At 39.2% G+C, this 21,375-nt stretch overlaps 2 protein-coding genes across 2 annotated transcripts; one reads left to right on the top strand and one right to left on the bottom strand.

Annotated features, from left to right (window-relative positions):
- Positions 1–93: 93 nt before the first annotated feature.
- Positions 94–15,626, top strand: LOC126854193 (PHD finger protein rhinoceros). The gene is made up of 10 exons (XM_050600643.1): positions 94–367; positions 1,764–1,813; positions 1,907–2,421; positions 2,509–2,665; positions 3,124–3,276; positions 3,404–3,691; positions 3,890–4,063; positions 4,164–4,333; positions 4,664–4,787; positions 4,868–15,626. The coding sequence occupies exons 3-10, from the start codon at positions 1,964–1,966 to the stop codon at positions 12,239–12,241; spliced, it is 8,898 nt and encodes a 2,965-aa protein (XP_050456600.1). The 5' UTR covers positions 94–367; positions 1,764–1,813; positions 1,907–1,963; the 3' UTR covers positions 12,242–15,626.
- A 1,663-nt stretch (positions 15,627–17,289) lies between these two features.
- On the bottom strand, positions 17,290–20,127 carry LOC126854287 (uncharacterized). The gene is made up of 3 exons (XM_050600874.1): positions 20,005–20,127; positions 19,042–19,184; positions 17,290–17,533 (listed from the first exon to the last, which is right to left on the bottom strand). Exons 1-3 carry the CDS (start codon positions 20,074–20,076, stop codon positions 17,395–17,397), a joined length of 354 nt encoding a protein of 117 aa, XP_050456831.1. The 5' UTR covers positions 20,077–20,127; the 3' UTR covers positions 17,290–17,394.
- Between the last annotated feature and the right edge of the window lie 1,248 nt (positions 20,128–21,375).

A 21,375-nucleotide genomic window follows, 5' to 3' on the forward strand; every position in this document is an offset into this window, starting at 1 on the left:
CCGGCTAATAGATCAATAATAAGGTATTTAATGGTCTTCCCCTAGTGTATGCGTGTATCGTGTGTATGTATGCGAGAGGTGGTGCGCGCGCGCGCGGTGGCGGACGTGTGTACGTACGTGCGTGCATGCGCGGGGGAGACTCGTAGTGTGTGGAGTGCGCGCGACGTTGCTGCCATCTGTATTGTCAATGTTGTCGGGCAGCAGCAGCAGCAGGAGCACCAGCAGCACCAGCAGCAAACGTAATGGAGCCGTGAGCATTCTCGTAGATGTACGCAATTGCATCAATTCGCCCTTGCCGACCGTGATCCGACGTGTATACAATGAGATTTAACGCCGCCCGCGGCCCGCTCGACCGTCGACACGTGCAGTGAGTTGTGATGAGTGTGCCCTTATTGTCGCAGGCAGCGATCCGCGGATATCGCAGGCGCCCCGTTCTCTCTGCTCACAGCCCCCAATGTTTACATGAATCGCGGAGGTGGTGATACGCGGACGGCGTTCGGGATCGTCGCGATCGTCGTCACGGGCACGACGTCGCTGTCGGCGTCGCCGCGCGATGCGATGCGATGCGTCGCGTCGCGTCCCCCGTGTCACGGCGAACGCCACGCCGAACGTCGCCCCCGCGGCCGTCGTCGTGTCGCCGCGACACGCGCCTTCGCCCGCGCGGACCTGCGTTTTTTTCTTATAACCTCTTCTCTTTCCCCGCAGAGGAACGGTGTGTGTTGGAGTGATCGCGCGCGCAGCCAGCCACCGCGGGACACGATGTTTATCGGCCACCGGAAACACAATAAACAACCGGCGCTACGTAACGTCGTGTCAAAATGAAAAATGTCAATTGAGAAATGCCTCTGTGCTTACCGGGTGTTGAGCTAGGTGTTGCTGTCCAGGATGCTGGCTGTGTGCGCAATTCAAAATTCATTTCTTACTCTTTGGCATCGTTACAGTGTTATTGACCTTTACTCTCTGTGCGCAGAAATCACATGTAATGAGAATATTTCATCCCTTGTTGCTATCGCTATATAGTAAACTGACATTTATTCATAATGTGACATACATGATTCACTGGAATGCCAAGTTTTGAAGCTGCGATTAAAACACTTTTTTTTCTATGCACTACTTATTCTTTCTATTATTCTTTGTAGTAAATTATTATAAATTACAAATTATTTATAAAATGTACTATTACTATGCTTCTAATCTTTTCTCGATTGTATACTTTATTTAATTGTATAATTTTTATATTTTATTTATTATACATGGCTCCTTTGCCACATGTTTCTCTTTATATGCGTTTAATATCATATTTTCTTTTTCTCTTTAATATTTATATTATTTTCTAATCATATCTTGTTAGGAGCATTGAAAAAATTAGGTTAATTTATTAAAGTTGTCAATCACAAGATTTTTAAAAGAAATAAGACAAGGTTAATAAATGAAGCTAATAATTTTTATTTTAAATTGTTCGAATTTACTTATTCTTATGTGAGTTATTATATATTAAATGTAAATTTTTTAGGGAAACATAAACTAAATAAATAAAACTAAATAAATAAATAAATATAATTAAAATTAAATTCCAGATAAAATAATTATATATCACATTTTATAGATATTAATGAAATAAATTGCAGTATACAATCTCTAATATGATTTTACAAAATTATTTTCTATCAAAACTTGTTTTTTATCAAGTATTATTTGTAATTTAACTAACACAAATAAAAGTCTCTGTTTATATTAATACACATTCTTTCTTTATGTTTCAGTTCTGAAGAAAATCTGCTTTTCAGATAATAAATATATGGATAACTATGTAGTAAGTTTATTCTCTTATTTATATATAATATCTTATAAAATATATTTCGTGGAAGAAAGAAATGTGCTCACATACTTGATTTTGTTATTTCAGGGTGCATACAGTTCACCTGCATGTGCCACGTACCACTAGCTTATTTGGCATAGTAGAATGGCACAACGAGGCAAGAGGCATAGAAACGACAATGATCTGGCGTCTTGTCCGGGCGCTATTAAGAGGCGCAAATGTAGATTGGGCCCAGCTGCCACTGGTTCATCGGCATTGGCAGCAACCATGGGCCCCTCTGAAGAGGAGGAAACGATGGCGTCATCCAGTCAAGGGGGGGCATCCTGGACCGCCCGACCTGTCAGTGATATCAAGATTCCCAGCATATACAATCGATCGTCCGCCGAGGCCCCGGCAGAGTTATTTCGCAAAGATCTGATCAGTGCTATGAAATTACCAGATAGTGAACCATTAAGTCCACATGAATATTGGGTTATAACTGATCAGTGGAAACAGGAGTGGGAAAGAGGTGTTCAAGTACCAGTTAATCCGGATTCTCTTCCCGAACCGACGGTTACTGTTACGCAAACATCTCCATTGAAGTTACAAACTGAATTCAAATTGTGAGTGTGTTTTATACTGTGCATTCAAAATGTCGATTGCTAATTACTAAAGTGCAATATAACGAAATCGTCTTGTGTTCGTTTCAGGCCTAAAAAATTCGTAAGAATATCTCGTGATGATTATTTTAACTCAGAAGATCATCATTTAAGTACTACTCCAGCAAGAGCAGAGAAAGCTTGTGCTTATGACCTTGATGATACTGATATTGCCTGGTTGGAAGTATTTAATGGTGAACGAGCTCAGGTAAAAACTTATATTTATAGCTATAGTAAATCAAATAAAACTTTTTTAAATTGATCTTTCAATTATGCATAAGAATCATATTGATATCCTGTATAAAATATTAAAAAAAGATATAATTAAAAATATATTTCTATTAAAGAAAGTAAATATTTAATTAAATCAATCTAATCTCATCATAACAAAATAAATTTTACATAATTGTATGTAATTAATATTTAATTTGCCACTAAAAAAGATTAAAATAAATTTAAGTGTTTTTGCTATTATACTTTTTAGTAACATAAATAATTTAATAATTAATTTTTTTAACAATTGTTATTGAAATAATTATTAATAATATAAATATATTTATATATGAACAATTGCATACCTTGCAGGAGTATTATTAATTTTTTTCCTATAAAAATCTGTATTATTCATGAACTAATTAATATTATTTTCTGTTAAAATTATCCTAGGCTGGACAAATGCCGGTTACAGAATCGCAATTGGAACGTGTAATAGAAGAGTTAGAAGTACGGTGTTGGGAAAGGATTCAAACAATTGTGAAAAATGAGGAGGGTCTCGGGATTGAGTATGATGAAAATGTCATTTGTGATGTATGCAGATCGGTGAGTGAGATTTTTTCCATTCTTATACAATCAAAATTTGAAATAATTCCTCTATTGTATACATTCCTCATATGTAATATGTTTTAATTTGAATTGAATTCTAAAATGTGAAAAATTCTTATGGCAGCCGGATTCAGAGGAGGGTAATGAGATGGTGTTTTGTGATTGTTGTAACATATGTGTACATCAAGCTTGCTATGGCATTACTTCGATACCCGATGGCTCTTGGCTATGTAGAACTTGTTCGTTAAGTCAAAGACCCGACTGTGTATTATGCCCTAATAAGGGTGGTGCAATGAAGTGTACACGAAGTGGTCAAAAATGGGCTCATGTTTCGTGTGCACTCTGGATTCCCGAAGTTAGCATTGGTTGTGTAGAGAGAATGGAACCAATTACAAAAATATCCAGTATTCCGGTAAATAATAGCCTTATGATTATTATAGATTTTCTACTCTTTTGTATTATTGTCAGCATCTAAATTTAAATTAATATCTCAATTATAAACAATTGTATTCAATATTATATATACTTTTGATAACTTAAATTTATTTGAAATTATCTTTTTATTAGATTCTAAATACAAATTGATCGAAAATATAATAACTAATTGCAGCAAAGTCGGTGGGCTCTAATTTGTGTTTTATGTCGCGAACGTGTGGGTGCTTGCATCCAGTGTAGTATAAAAACATGTAAGACAGCGTATCATGTTACATGTGCTTTTAAATATGGGCTTGAAATGAAGGCAATTATCGAGGATGAAATGGCGGACGATGGTGTAAAATTAAGGGTAAATTATCTTATGTGATTTAAATTTCGAAAAATTGAAATTGATTTTGCATGTTTTAACTAAAATTACAAGTTAATTTAACAACTACATATTTCTTTAGTCATATTGTCAAAAGCACAGTAGAACAAATACAAAAGACAAAGTTGGCGTTGGGGGTAGCGTAGGAAGTAGTGGTGGAAAGGGAGGATCAGATTCCGAGGATGGTGAATCCAGACGGCGTAAACGAAAAGACATGACTTCTGAAGAAAAAAATCAAGCTCGCGCAGCCAAGTATGCGATATAATTAATATAGCTTTACAATTTATATTGACGCTTACAAAATTTATTTTGAAAAGATATATATATATATATATATATATATATATATATATTTATTAAATGCATATATATTTGAGTACTTTTTAAAGTATTATTAAAAAAAGCTTTATATTTAAATGATGAGAAAAAAGTATTTTTAGATAGATACATGTTTATATATTAATTTTATATTATATTAAAAAATTATATACATTCTTTTTGTGTGACTTGTATTTTGTAAAGAATTTATATTTTTCGAAATCATGTTATAAAAAATAAGTATAATATGTGATCTCCACACAGATTGCAGGAAATTGAAGCAGAATTCGATAAACATGTTAGTATAAAGGACATTACCTCCCAGCAATTGGATATAGATCCCGACAGCATTGTATACATTTATAATTATTGGAAACTTAAAAGAAGAGTAAGTCATCGATTATCTATATAAATTTGCGAATGCAAAAATACATTGAACATGTATTATGTATGTATTACATATTTTAGGCCGGTCATAATAAACCATTGTTGGCACCTCGTTGTGGCGAGTTATCGAGCGCGGGAGCACGTGCTCAGGGTCAAGCAGCGGACGTAGAGAAAATGCGTACTTTTGTTCAGCTGCGCCAAGATCTGGAACGTGTACGTAATCTATGCTACATGGTTGGTCGTCGCGAGAAACTTTGTCGCAGTTTCCTGAGACTGCGCGAACAGACCTTCCACAAGCAGGTAATGGTGATGGCTGGGCCGCCGTTGTCTCCGGCGGCAGCCGTTGCTGTCGTCGAGGCCAATCATGGGCCCTCGATATATGATCGTCTCTATTCCCATCCCGATGCTGAGGATCATACGCACGATTTTGAAACGATACTTGCCCGGATTGCGGGTGTCGAATCGCCCGCGCCGGCATCGAGCGACGAAAAGAAAGTACAACCGGACTTTAATGGCGCATCCAACAAGAAGCTTTACTTCAACGGTTCTGTCAGACGAAAGAGCTTATACGGCAGCGATCTATCGTCAATGAGCAGCAGCGAGACAGACGTGACGAAATCGGAAAGAAAAGTCGGAATTGGCAAATGCACGAACAAATCTAAAAGTTTGAAGGTCGAAAGCGAATCGAGCACGGAAGATGAAGGAAACACAACGACGAAGAACAAAACTTCCGTCACTAGACGAAAATCGAAAAAGAACGCATCGGACAGAGGATCGCGAGTCAAATTGCGCGACAGCAGCGAAAGTGATAAGCTGGATAGAGTCAACAGATCGCGTACTCTGCAACATATGGAACTTGGCACTTCTGGCAGTGAGAGCGATGAATTGTTGCCATTGAACACTGGCTCTCGCGTTGGCCCATCCGTTGCTTCTGCTATATATTCGGACACCGATTCAGAATCGCAGGAACATCGTCATATGTCCTCGCAGGAACCTCCTTCGTCTATACTTATCACGAAAGCCGCAGTGAAGGAATTTTCGGCGGCAGATATATCTAAAAATAATCAGAAAAACTTTGCGTCTAAGGATGCTACAAAGTCGGAATATCAGGATGAATGTACGAAGAACAAGGAGAATATGAAAAACTCTAAGAAAAAGGAATACATACCATCTGCTCTGATAGTTCCGCAACGGCAAGCGGCAAAGAAGGCGTCGGAAATTATGCAACGAACGCAGAATAAGAAGGAGAACACCACGAGTGAGCCTGTAGAATTTGTGAAATCGCCCGGAGAACCTTTGAAACCGACTAAAGAAAAGTCATCTAGCAAGAAACATCGTGACAACAAAACACCGAAGGATGCTAAAAACAATGATGTTTATGATTTTGATAAGGAGTTTGGCGATGGCACAGAGATTCTTGCTTATGTACCGCAACGGCAGGCCGCGAAGAAAGCTGCGGAACATATCAAGAGTGGTATGGGCACGAAAACTGCTCAACCAGATCTCGAGATTGCGGACATCAAACCAAAGAAAGATTTGCCGGATGGCGGTAAGAAGAAGGAAATTGTCAAGAAGGAAGAATCACCCAAAAAAGAGGAATTACCAACGAAAAAGGAAGAGTCATCGAAAGAAAAACGGGGAAAGAAACAGATGCCCGAGAGCAGTAACAGCGAGAGCAGCAGCAGTGAAAGTAGCAGTGGCAGCAGTTCCTCGGAAAGTAGTAGCGAATCCGATGTAGCAAAGAGTCCGGTACAGAAACTGTCGAATATTGTTAAGGAGCCAGCTTCCTCTTCGACCACTACTAATACAACGTCCTCTGAAAGTGATACCGGTAATCAAGTGAAGAACAAAACCGTGAATAAGCGACAGACGACGAATAAAGTCGTAGACGAGGTAATCGAGTCCGAGAAGAAGACTCTCGCGGGGCGGAAACTCAAAAGGCTGCCCGATAAGAAGCTTAAAACTTCCGACGGGCGGCATGGACCAGAGTTTCAGCCGCCGCTTATTGAGAGAGAAGAATCAAGTAGAGCCACAGTACCTAAGGAGCCACAGCAACAACAGCAGCAGCAGCAGTCACCTGGTAAAAAAATCGATCAAAGAGATTCCAAAAAGTCAGCATCCCTGCAATCACAACAGTCAATTGAACAAAGTGTGCTCAGTGGTTCTCGAGATAATGATGGGCTACGAAGTGCTTCTGGGGCCAAGTCTACTAAGAAATCAAATCAGTCTAAGCAACAACAACAACAGCAGTTCACTCTCAGAAATAAGGAAGACAGCAGCGGCGGCGGAACAACGCCCAGAACGAAGTCGGAGACTCGCAAACGAAAATCAAGTGAGGTTACCACAAAGGACGACAAAGGTAACAAAGAAACGACACCGCTCAAGAAAGTGGAAAAGAAACTAACAGAGAAGATAAACAAGGAAATCGAGAAGGATAACAAACATGATGCTATTAGTAATAAGAATGTTTCCGCAGAACCTCCGAAAACGACTGAAAATATTACTAAGACGGATGATAAAAAAGTCAAGAAAACTAGCAATAGAAATGCGATCAATACATTGGAGGAGGAAATGAAACAGCGACGAGCAGAACGGGACAGTCCAAAGAAGTCGTCGAGGGGATTGGATAAGCTTCTCGAAAAGCGCGAGCATTTAGATAAACTATCAAGGAGCAAAATTGCTACTCAGGAGGAGAAATCTGCATGCAATGAGAACAAAGACAAGGTCATAACAGCGGAGAAACCCGTTATGAAGGAAACTATTAAAAACGAGAACGTCAAAAACCATATGAATGAGGAAATTGCAGTGCTAGATGTCATGAAATTGGAGAAGGAGGATGTGAAGAGAGACGTTGTTGAGATTACGCCGGAGAAGTCTGCGGATAGGAAAAAGAAGGCAGAGCAAAAACTCGAGAGCGAGACGCAGGCTGCTGTTGAGATGATAACGATCGAAGAAAACAACGCTAAAGAATCTAACATTGATAACATCTGCTCAAGATCGGTGCTCGACAAACCCGAAGTCGCGATACTCGAGAAGGAGTGCCAGCAAAAGAGAAGGAAATCCGTCAATCGTTCTATCTTTTCGCCGCAGCACGGTAGCAAAGATCCTAGCGTGTCGGAGTTGTTCGACTTCGATCAGGACATACTGAACGATGATATAGTGAACGACGATGGCTTTAGCATACCGCGCGATGAGGAGCGAGGCGCGGCACCTCTTTCGTTCTCCTTCAATAACGAGCTTTGGTTCAAAGAAGACAAAGAGGATAGTGCGCGTGAAACTCTGCATTTAGTGGAGAAATTGCGTTTGGAACTATCGAAAAAATCGAATTCTAGTCAGTTCGAATTGGAATCCGTTCCGCCGGAAGAAGAACTCCCGAAGAAAGAAGAGCCATCTTTTCATTCGGTAGAAAAACCAACGATTGAAGAACAGCAACCGTTGCTTCAAACCAAGGTGGATGTATTGGAGCAACAATCGGTGGAACAACAGCCGCAATCGATTGTGCAGCCGGTTGAGATGAAAAATAATAGCGGGCCGGAACCCGTGCAAGTGTCCGAGGATCTTACGTGCAAAAATCACACTATTGAAGACAAAAGAAAGCCCTGTTATTCAAGCAATAGCAATAACGAGCAACATTACATGTACGGAAATGAAGAACGCGAGACGGCCAAGGTGACAGTGGTAGAGCGTGCAAAGCTTGACAGGGCCGAGGCGGACGAGAGATGGGTACCGCCGAGCATGGACAATTTTAATCCAAACGATGTGCAACACTTGAGCACGCTAATCGACAACCAGAACCACCGTTATGCCGCTGCGGCCGCTGTCGCGCATCAATTTCCGAACGACATCAGTACCGTAATGCCGGATCCTACGACGAATCCTGATGCGGCTCTAGTCGCGCATTTGCAGCTCAATATGAACATGCAGGATCAGTATCTGCAGTTGCAGCAAACGCACCCAATGGAGCGGGTGCAGCAGCATCTTGAGGCGCAACATGCCGTGGCACAGGAGCAATCGCGTGTGCAATCTCTCGCGATGATGGATCAGCAGCAAGTAGCTGCGACTGGTGCGGGAATACCGGCGCAGATCGTCGACGAGATCACGCCCATGGAAATGGTAAACCGTCACTTGATCAGTCTACCCAACTCGGAAGACTGCGATCAGAATAGCGAGATGGATCGTGTACTAGACAAGGAGGATGTCTCGTCGGATATCAGGCAGGACTATGCGCCGAGTGGATCGCCCTACAACGAGCTCAATGGTCGTCCGGATACGCGATGGGCCGAGAGTCAAGTGCTGCCTTCGCGGAGATCTACATCGTCGTCCATCACGTCCGCGTCCTCCGCAGAGGAACATACAGCCATACCACCTTACAAGAATGCACCTCCGATACCACCGTATCCATCGTGCACGATAGACGCGACGCCTTACCATTCGTATTCGGAGACCAGCTCTTATGGCGCCGGACCGGTGTCGTTGTTCCCGCCGCAATCGTGCGCCGCCCAGTTGCCATATCCGTCGCCGTTCCCACCACCTTTCGGCGCACCTTTCCCGACGCCGCCATCTTTGCTGCCACACGTGCCGAAGCCGCTCGAAGAATCACTCAACATGCAAGCGTCGCCGTGCACGGCCGCGTTTACCTCGTCGTCGCACAACATGGCGCTCACCGCAGCCATGGTATCGCCAACGAAGGTGACTACGCCGCCACCGCCGGCACCGCCACCAACAGTACCGTCGGTGTCTCAACCACAGCAACAGCAGCCACCATCGACGCAGCCGCCGCCCTCGGAAACACCGGGGCACACGCCGTCCTTGTTGCCGCAGCAGATTAACTCACCTACTGTACCGACGTCCTTCCTCAATGCCATCGCAGAGACGCAAGTCAGCAGCGAAACCGTCGTGGAGAATATAACGGAGGTACTTGGCGCGGATAATAAAAGTGCATCATCGGGAAAGAAGTCGCCATCAAAACCAACAAGAACGTCCGCCAGGGTGACATCGTTGCAGGGTAAATCGCCCGGTAAATCGCCGCGTCAGGAAACCACCAGAGCCGCACCGACCGCTCGCGGTCGCGGCAGAGGAGTCAAGGGATCTCAACATTCGAGTTACCGCGGTCGCGGTCGCGGCCGGGGACGGGGACGCGGCAGAAACAATCAGAATGTGTCGATCGCGATGATGCCACCGATGTCGAACGCATTGCACAACGACGATTCGATACAGAACAAGCTTGTGGGCACCGTGTATGACTTTGATTCGGATGAGGACTCTGCGAATGAGACCAATATCGCGGATCTACGAACGATGCGCGAAAGAAAAAGATCCACCGATGTAAACGAGAAGACGCGGATCAGCGAACCGCTCGGCATGGCGAACGACGGCGGTATCCAGTCCCATCTGTCTAGTCCCACGCTGCACACCGCAAAGAAATACGCCGATGACAAGAAGCTTTCGTCACCGGCAGCACATCACGATCAGGCTGCTTTGGCCAAATCCGATTCGAGCGTTGGTCAGGCGTTTGTCGACAATACGGTTATGCCGTTGCTGCCAGGTCCAGTAGATATGCGCACGTATAACTCGACCGTGGATCAACCGAGCTCATCGGTCCACGGCCAGCCCTACGGCAATCATTTGCTGGGCTTCGCTGCGAGTGTATCCGCCGAATCGAATTTGCCAGACATCGACGATCTGGATAACGAGCTGTTGCACAGCAACTGTTACGTATTGAAGAAGCTCGCTGGTAAACAACAGCACCTTGCGAGCGGCGGCTTTGAGGATCCTTGCTCCAAACCAGTCTTTGCTGATCCGTCAGTGATGGATCCGTCATCCGCAGCCAGTTTTGAGGCCAATAAAGTTTCCTTGACCGATTCTAGGAATCAGTTGAAGGTGAAGATCAAAGGCCCATTCCTTGACGCGAACTATGTGCCGGCATCGTCGGTACCACCATTGGCCCAACAAGCGCCGGTGATAATCACACCGGCTGCCACCAGCGCGTCCGTTGCCTCAGGCACATCGAATCTACGTCGCATGCGTAAGAAAGAGCTTCTACGCCAATATTGCTCGCAGGACATGAACATGGATGATCCGGTATGCGGTAGCGTCGCTTCTGCTCCTATAATTCCGCCTGTCAATCGTACAGTTATCACCATCCCCAAGGCCGTGGCGTCCATGACGAGTATACCAACTCGTGATGACTACAAAGCAGTTGTCGACGCGAACATGGAGAAGAAACGACGGAAAGAACGTGGTGGCGGTGGTAGCAGTGGCTTCCTTGATGTAGTGGCTGGCGAGGATGAGAGCAGTTCCGACAGGAGACGCGGTATCGTGGTAGGATCCAGCGATCGTCGAAGAGGCAGACAAACCAGACCTACTGCAACTACCGCCGGGCCGCCAAAGCTGAAGATCAAGATCGGCAATAGTAGTATAATCGGCGGTCAGGAGGTCGGCAACATCCAGGACGATCGTAGCAGGATAAAACCGCCGAAGAAACGATTGAGCAGTATCCCGAGCACGCCCAGCATGGAAGAGCTCCGTCGTGAGAGTATGAAGTTCCGCAAGATGATTATGGCGGGCTTTGACAACGACGAGAAGACGAAGAGCAAGCGCGACAAGAACGGCAAGCGAAAAAAGCGGCAATCCAAGAAAGAGGCACGAGTGCAAATCCTGGAGGACGGTCCCGCACCGCCCAAGATCATCATTCGATGGGGCAAGGTGGCGGGGGCGAATTCCTCAACAACGGCGGCAACGAACAACGACGCACCGAACGACGCGCCGGCCACCGGCGACGAGGACGACAATCATCAACAAGCGTCATCGGACAAGGATAGCCGAGTGGGTCCACCGCCGCCCGAACCGACCCGCAAGGGGGACGAGGTGGGAATATACCCGACCGGGGAAAGCGGCGTCAACGAGAAGCAGCCATCCACGGATCCGAATGCCGGTGTCGCTGCTCTCGGGAACGTCCGTTCGGCCAAGTTAACGCCGATCCGGTTAAAACTCACGCGCTGCCAGGAGGGCTACGAACTGAAAGATCCGGTGCGAGTAGCGAGTAGCGCGAGTGCGGACGACGATGGTGGTGGTGGTAATAGTAGTAGCAGTAGTAGCAGCAGCAGCAGCAGCAGTAGTAATAGTAATACTAGTGCGACGACAACGACGGTGACGTTGGTGAACTCGGTGGCGCCGTTGCCAATCGGTGATGTCGAGCAGGAAGAGGACGAGGAGACGGCGACGGCGGCATCGACGGCGGAACGATTGTCGGCCGCCGATATCGTCATCCCCCCCGTTGCCGCCGCCGCCGCCGCTGAGACGAGATCCGAGCAAAAGGAGCAGCAGACTCTTTCGTGCACGGAGAAACAATCTTCCAAAGAGGACGATATTCCATTGCTGCCCCAATCCGCGAATCACAGCTCATCGCCGGGCCGTCCGCCCGCACCGCTCCCGCAAGGATGCCAAGTTAGGTGATAATTAATGATAATTGTATAATACAGTAATTTAGTGGTTCTTTCCCTTAGACGATTCTATATATTGTACGCGTGTGTGTATTACGTATTTAAGTACGGCATCTCACCGGGTTGGCGATCCTCATCCGTGTCGTACCTACGTATACGTAAGATACACCCGTCTACGCATACACACATACACACACAACAATTGTATATTGTTCAATGTTGAGACAGAGACTCACTAGAGAAAAAAAAAACGTTGTAAGAGTGTAATATAAATTATTGATTATTGTAAATGATCTGAGGGTGAAGTGAAATTTCACAAAGTGCCCAAAATTTACGGTAAATACTGCAAAAATAAAAAAAAAAAAAACACATGCATTTCTTCGGACGTACGAGCGACCCGCGCTAAGGTGTACCCTCGTTGCGCAGTCGAATCTATAAAGCTCACTTATCTTTATAATCTAATTCTTTCCCTTTAACAACGCGGATCAAATAATTAATTTTATAAACATTTTTATATCTACGGAATATATACATATTATTGTACATTGAATAAGTGTTTGGATCGAGTCAATCTCATCTAGAACAAAAAAACAATTGCTATTGACACTTAAACATTTGCTTCCTTTCGTGTTGTCACGGATATCAAAAGTTCTCTTTTAAAGAAATTTTGAGAGGAATGTTCTTGCAATTTTGGCTGATCGATCATGTAAAAAGACTTGTCACTCGTAATTTGCATCTATTATTTAATTGGTTAAAATTATTTACCACCGGAAACTCCTCCCCGTCCCGTTATCGTAGAGAAAGAATTTCTCTTCGCCCGAATACAATTCCTTCCAAGCGTTGATCGACGTGCAACGCTCAAAGATTTTTCTCACGCTCGTCGACGCGACCTTCCATCAATATGACCACAAGATAGACTTTAAAACACACTTAAAAGATCGATAAAACTTATTTATTCCTTATGTCTTGGAGGAGAACGAGGCGCGTGTTCGAGCGCAACAATCGACACCTTAATGAGGGTATCGTTTATCAGTGACATAAAATTATCCTGTACAAAAAAACATATTTCTTAAATCACCGCCTAGGGTCGTGATTTTTCAATGCTAGCTATAATGAATTTTAATAAATCCACAACACACTATAGAGTATACAATGTTTCGATCGATGAATCTAAAATATCGATTAACGTCTGGCGAGGGGAGCTTATATCAGCCAGACGTGAAACGTCAAAAGAGAAAAGGGGGATACACATTTTTCTTTTTTCTTTTTTTTTGTTCTTTTTACTTCAGATTTTGACACACGAACATACTCGTACACGTGATTCACGTTGGGAAAGAAAAGGAAAAGAAAGAAAGAGAGAAATATAAATGTATCATTGCTCTCGAGAATTGCGTTCATGGTGTCCTTTGTTTTCTTTCTTTCTTTACGTTTTCGCCTCAATTGGTGTGCAATTTGCGCATACGATTACGCAAAGTTAGACGCGAAGATATTTTTTTATTATATTTTTTTACGCATTATAATTATGTACGCGCCTCTAGCGCGATTTGTTACATAGTCTTTTTTTTTTTTTATAGGACACGATGCGTCATTATTAATCGTCATCGATTACCTATTTTATCTCTTTTTACGTTGTAGCTCTATTTGCATGTATATTTATTTATGACGATCAAATGTAAGACGCTATTTATTCACCACACATTTCTCCTTCGAAAGTTTCGCAAAAATTTTTAGACGATTTTTCAGTTCATCTTTTCCTCTTTGTTTATTATTATTCTAATTATTTATGTATATATACACACGCTATGATACTATTAATTATTAATTTTTTTTTTTTTTTGTATTTATAAGTGTCGTATGATTTTAATCTCACCACGTAGATAATGAGAGTTATGCGTATAAAATACTCATGGTTGATGAAGCGGCGTGCCATGTTTTGTACCGATGTAAAAAAAAATGAAAAAGAGAAAGAAATGCGATCGAATTTTGTGAAAAAAAAATGAAGAGGCTTTCTTTCTGATACGCGTCGCACGCACATTCGACGAATAATCACGAGATAAAGATATTTCGTTCTTTTTTTTTTTGTGCGAGGCCGAGGAGCGACGCATCTCATTATCATCATTTTCACCCTTTGAGAGAGAGAAGACTCCTGACAGGATTGCTCGTACGCGTGTGCTTTTTCTCCCTACTTTTTAGTACCAGCAACTTTGAATAATTATTAATTTTATGTTACGTTAATTGCAAATATTTAAGAGAAGATATTGAAGTGAAATGTGTTTAGGAAAACTTTTTCGGGGATAAAATATCATTCTATTGTATTGTGCAAGCACGTTTTCAGATAAATTATTGCTCAAATAAGGAAGTTCGAAAAATTGTAACAACATATCGAGTTATATTTTACAAAAATACATCTTACATAATATACATATACACAAACATGACGCAATATATACGAAGGAAAGTGAGAGAGAGAGAGAGAGAGAGAGAGAGAGAGAGAGAGAGAAATAATAAATACAATCTTTTAAATATACTTTATAAAGGTTTTAGAGAAAGAGAGATGCTGGTGTCTCTTTGTTATTGTATTTATTTATTTTTCTGTGTGTTTTTGTTATTGCATTTTAAGTTGGTGGTACATAAAAGTATCAAAGGAAGAGAATTTAAATTGATGAACAATCAAAACGTATGACATGATCGATCGAGGAAGAATTAGCGGCGGTTGAATTTTAGATTGATTGCGTGCAATCGAGCTACATGTCCTGCAAGACGCGAAATTGCAATTGTTTACGTTTTCATCGATTCATTTTGTGCGCGCGTTGATGGGAGATTTCACCGATTGCTGATTCATGCGAAATGTGCAATTATTACGACGTCCGTAGGAGAAAAGGTCCTTCGTCCCGGTCCTCGCACATTATCGATTGTGGAGTAAAAAACCTTGCGTGTCAGCAGTGTCTTTTCGAATAACAAGGAAGAAATAAGTTTATTTTGATAAAAATGCAAAAAATATGGATATTAAAATAAGAATTTGAAATACATGAATATAACAGTCTTGACATTTTTTAATATTTTTTCTTGGGCGGGAGAATAATTTTTTATTGTTTTTTACTCCACAATTGTAACGCGACACGCAGGATAAGAAGCTGTATATACTCGTATATTGAATAAGATACAGGAATCTATAATTGGTATGAAGCTTATATAACGGCTGTGTTACCGTACGGATTTTATCTTCCAAATGATTTTAAGTTACTTTCTTTTTGGACGAACACATTAAAAAAAAATAATTAAAAAAAAAAAAGAAAAAAGAATAGATAGTATGCAAGATTGCGCCGAAAGACTTTAGATGCCTCTCTTCCAACGAAAATCGTTTCTCGGAGAAAAAGCATCGCAGCGCGGTTTGCTTACGATCGATGAACTTTTGGAGGTGTCTTAGAAAATAAAAATAATAGAAGTACAATGAAAAAAAAAAAATTGCATTTTACCAGAACGAAAAATTCATTTATTCGCAATGTTTCTCACGACGATTGTCATTCTCTCGATTTTGTATTCATAAATAAAAATCACGCAGATATACCAAAGAAAGTTTGTCGATTTGAGAGATTAAGTTGGCGAATCTTCTTGTAATCAGACATAAATATCTTCCATGTATTTTGCACACACATACATACATATGCAAATTAAACAGACACATACATTTTACATACAAATGCACGCGTTGGATTATAAAAGGATAAAATAGTTTTTTGCCGCAATCTCTCTCTTACGTCTTGTGAAGAGAGGCGAGAGTGAGAGTGAGAAAATGAGAGAGTGCGTCGTATATGTGTGTGTGTGAAAGCGAAAGGAAGAGAGGAAGAGGAGATAGCTTGGCGATACCGTTTCGTCCCAATTTCTTTATTGTCATAACTCGTTATTTTCTTGTTATTCTGCGCAAGAAAAATCAAATCAAATAAAAAAGTATTGTTTAATGTGTCGGCGAATTTGCGCGCTCGCCGCCATTCTCTTAAAATTCTCATCGATCGCGCAAACGAAACATTTCCGTGCGCGGTTCATCGGAGCGTATTGTAACTCGATCGTTGATCAATCACGAACGAAAACAAAAAGATTGATTAATGAATCGACACTTGTGCCGAACCGGTTAAACGTTTCGCGAGCGAAGAATTTTATATACCTTCATACCTTGCATACATCGCATTGTACATTTTTTCAGTGATAAGCAGAGTTTTAAGAGCCTATATTGTACAGAAATAAAAAATAAATATTTGGTTAATTTTTAATCGTTTCTTACATGCATGCACATACATATACATATATATACATATATATATATATATATATATATATATATGAAAATAACTCTAATAACAAATAACGCGCGATAAAGTTAATATTATATATATATATATATATATATATATATATATATATATATATATATATGAAAAGTATAAATATATATATATATATATATATATATATATATACATATATATAAATATATAAATATGAACATATACATATAAATAGATAGTTTTATTATAACGCAACAAATGATAATATGATATTTAGTTATTGTATATAGTGTAAGAAAGCCGATATTGTAAGATACAGATAAGGTGTTTTAATGTGCACATAGTCGCGTCATTGTCAATAATCATATTATTACGATTAATAATAATTACAGTTTTTTACATTCTACGTTTTCTTCTTCGACCAATACCTACATATCCGCATTCTTATTTGCAATAGATATATCAGTTTCCATATAAACATAAAATATTTTTGCTTTAAATTTGTAAATTTTCAAAGATTGTTTTATTCCCAATTCCCATATATTTTTCTAATGATAGTTTTACTTAAAATATTTTACATAAATTTACATATGAATAAAATTAATCATATATTAAATATGCAAAACAGAATCTCTTGCTTTATATATGTAAAAACATATATGTGATTAGGTGGAATAAAATATCTTCCACTTGTCATTTTTTTAACAGACTGTTTATTTATTTTTTACGATAAAGATTTCAATGGAATACTTATACGATGGAGACTTCAATAAAACACTTTTACAACTAATAAAACTTTATATTTTAAAAAAGTCGAATATTAATGCAAAAGAATACATTGATGGTGATAAAATATCACACGAATAAAATGCGGGGGACAAAATCAACCCCAGTATCCCCAGCCACCTCCCCAACCTCTTCCACCCCAATATCCTGGACCACCCCAGTATCCTCCTCTCCAGCCTCCCCAACCGTATCCTCTGCCATATCCCCAACCACCGTATCTCCATGGTCGTCCGTATCTGGAATTGTTCATAGATCGTTTAATTAAAACGAGCAGTTTGATCGTTTAAAAATTCTTTATTATGCGAAATATTTATTATTAACCAATAAATAATTTTTAAGACGATAAATGTATTATGAAGTGTTATTTAAATAATTTTTTATTTGTTCTTGTTTATTGTCCTATAAATTAAAAATTTTACTTTTGCTGAGTATAATATTAAAAAAGGATATTTATAGGCGAACGATTAATACGATACATATATAATTTTGACAATATTTTACATGGAACCAAATTTAAAACAAAGACATTTATAAACATGTAAACTTATCTCAAAAATATCGATCGTATAATTTTTCTCAATAATATAAATTTATAAATACTGATACATTACCATAAAATATATATTTCTTAAAAATTTGTAAGCTCTCATTTTTTGATATTAACAATTTCTTTTTTAGATAACTATATATGCTTTTAATCTCTTTTCGCCGACAAGTTTCGACATTTACTGGAAACGTTACTTGTAAAAATGGATGACACGTGTATAAAATGGTTGCAAATTGATCGTTGCAACTCGCTTTAGTGCTATTTACGCATCAGAATGTGTCATTTATGCACGCGGCTAGTTAGAGTATGTATGTTGACAAAATTACGATGGACGAGAAGCTTGCGTAGTCAAACATGGTCGTGAATGCGAATGAAGATAGCATGTATAATATCTTTTAAATATTTCTCGTTTCTTTATGTTTACGTACGTTACAGTCATTTTTATAAACGAGTCGTGCCGCGTAAACAAAATTCGCATACAAATTGCACTTAAAATGATAGCTTCGTATAAAAATAGTTGCAGTTGAGGAAGTTTTGATTGCGACAAAATACGTGATTATTTAATATGTATTATTAATATCTCTTATGTATTGTGCAATGTGTGCGTGATTTTATATATATATATATATATATATATATATATATATATATATATAATAAAGATATATATATTATATATATTATAAAGATATCAAATATGTGTAAAATTCTTATTAATTCTCTATTTTAAAACATGATCAATGATAAGAGTTAATAGATAATCTTGAAAATAAATTTAATATTCATGATGTTATATTTGTAATCTTGATTCAATAGAGAAACTCAGATGAAGTTTACCTTGTTCTTCGCAGATCAATAATACATACTTGAGAAAGGATCGCGTACATATTATTAGACTTTGAATTTAGTATCAGCTAAGTACTAGGTCGGAAAAAAATTGCGTATCACTTAAGTGTGATTCAAGGTGACTTACGAAGAGATCAACGTTTACAGCACACACAGTACATTTAAATTGCAATTTAATATCAAAAAAATTAATAAAAGTATTATTTATTGTGGGAAGATAAATATATAATTATATACCCATCTCTTAATACATTTTATATATTTTCACAAATTAAATTCATGAAAAAAGTGTTTTCTTGTGTAAAGATAAATCGAGATTAATTGGACAGAATGATTTATAATCAAACTCACCCCCAGTACGAGGCATCTGCTTCCAAATCATTGGTAGGCACATCCGACTGTGGCTCGACCTCACTTTGAACAATTGGCGGCACTTCCTTGTTTTCCTCAGCGGCGGTGAACGCAAGAAAAGCGAGCGCCGCGAAAAGAAATACCTATAGAATCAGATATAATTTCTTATTATTATATATTTCTTATTACAGATATATATTTCTTATTATCTTTCGATAAATTGATTTAGTCAGAAAATCTTTTTAATGTGATTTTAAATCCGTTCAAGTTGAACGAATTTATGTAGTTATAAACATTGACAATTATTAAAACATATTGGCGGATTTGCAATATTTTATGTATATCGTGCACAATAAAATTTTGCGAGTCTCTTCTCTTGAGAATATATTTGAAGAATCATCAATCAATGGAAGATTTGATGAATCGTTGCCCTAGATGCAAATTCTAGCAATAATAAATAAGTGAAATATTTAGCTTGATGTAACGTATTTGAATAAACTTTATAAATATAAAATTTAAACTTTTCTGAATTATAACAATATAGAAGCATATGTTTATAATAAAAGAATTTCCGTCATCGATGAATTGATGTATTTTGACAGCATTCGAAGCATTTTTCGCAATCTATGTCATTTAATTTGATATTAATTTATTATCACTTTAACTTAAATTTAACATCATTTAATTTCGATAATCTCCTAATTTTCACGATGTTTATGATCTTGATTATTCAATTATATCAGAAATAATTTATTTCGAGCGATAATTGGAGTAATTGTTCTCGCGTGACATGAATTACGTTAATCGGAGAAGTTGATTGGACTCTTTCTTCGCAAACTGACGTTTCGTGCCTTTGAAAATACACGTCAAAACACGCGCGACGACATGACAGAAATTAAAAAAGATCTCCCGAAGGAGATAAATCTCGCGTTCAAAATCATACAAAAGACAGCAATCACTTACGAAATGCATAGGTCGCAACATATCGAGGACTGATTCCAGTTCGAATGCAGCGAGCTTTATATACGCGATCATCCCGTGCGTGTTTTTCAAGACGCATGCATCCACACGTGCGTCTTTGCACGTGTGTCACCGGCTACCTGCGGTTTCGCGGGTCGAGGGGGCTCGCGAGCGAGGAAAAAAAAACGAACCGAACGAAGAGGGGTACGTGCATAAGTTGCGGCAGAAAGAACCGCAAATGGGAATGCGATTTGGGATCCTGGGATTTCACGGCGTGAGGTGTCGAGGACGTGATCCTCGTAAAACTCGAAGGGGATAGGCTTCGTCGCGCCGATATCGTTGAAGCGAATCCGTTGATTTTCTTCTTTTATCGGGGAGACAAAAGCACTCTCGAAACGATTTCGTCGTCCTCTTAATTTATGCGTGTGCAAAATACCGTTATAAAAGAAAACACTTTGTGATTTAGGAAGATGGAAAGAAGAGTGATCTATTTTTATGAGACTTAACGAGCGAATATGTACATAGATAATAGATGTTTTTTTTTTTTAAGGCGATTTTTTCTTAGATCGCTCACAGTATGAAGGAATAATTAACATTTGTACCGCGTACTCGATTTGCACAAGGAAAACGAGCAATTTACATACATTATTTAACATCTATCTAATCATGTCTAACAATATTTCTCGGTATTATCCCGTTCGCAAAAGGTATTCTGGAAAGGCATACTTTTGTGTTCTCGGATTGAAATTGTATTTCGCCAGATTGCGTTTTTCGACTGCATTTAAGTTAGGGGGATGATGATAGGATGAAGATCATTCTTGGAATTCTCTATGCACTGTTCTTGTGAGCAAAAAATATCCGAGGATCTCAAAAAAATGACCGATCTCTTCTGACGTGATTTAGAAACGTCAAGTTGTTGATGCGCGATTAATTGTCATTATCATCCAGCAGCGTCACCTTTTATTTAATAAAATAATATTTTATTAAAAATATATTTTGTATCTTCTATTGTCATTTTTGCAAAATCTATATAAATAAATTTTAATATTTATAAAATCAAATTAAATGCGCCATAAATATATTGAAACCAGATTATATCATTAAAAAATACCTATTATCCGTGATATATATGACATCTCTTTCTATATTATGCAATACAATTGTATTATTAAAAAATATTTACAATATTGTTTTTTATTAAAATTAATAATTAAAGATATGTAATATAAAATTAAAATTAAAAGCAACTAACTTAATAATATAAATAGCTCATAACAGTTTAAAATATATAGTTTTTAGTAATAATAGTAGTGAGCTTTAATAAAGAATTGCCCTTGATCTAGAATTTGCGAATGTTTTATGTTCGTAAGTGAA

The sequence above is a fragment of the Cataglyphis hispanica genome, chromosome 13 (genome assembly GCF_021464435.1).
Source record: "Cataglyphis hispanica isolate Lineage 1 chromosome 13, ULB_Chis1_1.0, whole genome shotgun sequence".
Classification (NCBI taxonomy): domain Eukaryota; kingdom Metazoa; phylum Arthropoda; class Insecta; order Hymenoptera; family Formicidae; genus Cataglyphis; species Cataglyphis hispanica.

What these genes read in the sequence shown, in the direction of transcription:
- LOC126854193 (XM_050600643.1), top strand. Translation starts at nt 1,964, where the DNA reads ATGGCACAACGAGGCAAGAGGCATAGAAACGACAATGATCTGGCGTCT. An exon ending in TTACAAACTGAATTCAAATT is followed by an intron (nt 2,422 to 2,508) that starts GTGAGTGTGTTT and finishes TGTTCGTTTCAG; the next exon opens with GCCTAAAAAATTCGTAAGAA. An exon ending in TTTGTGATGTATGCAGATCG is followed by an intron (nt 3,277 to 3,403) that starts GTGAGTGAGATT and finishes TTCTTATGGCAG; the next exon opens with CCGGATTCAGAGGAGGGTAA.
- LOC126854287 (XM_050600874.1), bottom strand. Translation starts at nt 20,076, where the DNA reads ATGATCGCGTATATAAAGCTCGCTGCATTCGAACTGGAATCAGTCCTC. An exon ending in TGTTGCGACCTATGCATTTC is followed by an intron (nt 19,185 to 20,004) that starts GTAAGTGATTGC and finishes CTGATTCTATAG; the next exon opens with GTATTTCTTTTCGCGGCGCT. An exon ending in GCAGATGCCTCGTACTGGGG is followed by an intron (nt 17,534 to 19,041) that starts GTGAGTTTGATT and finishes GAACAATTCCAG; the next exon opens with ATACGGACGACCATGGAGAT.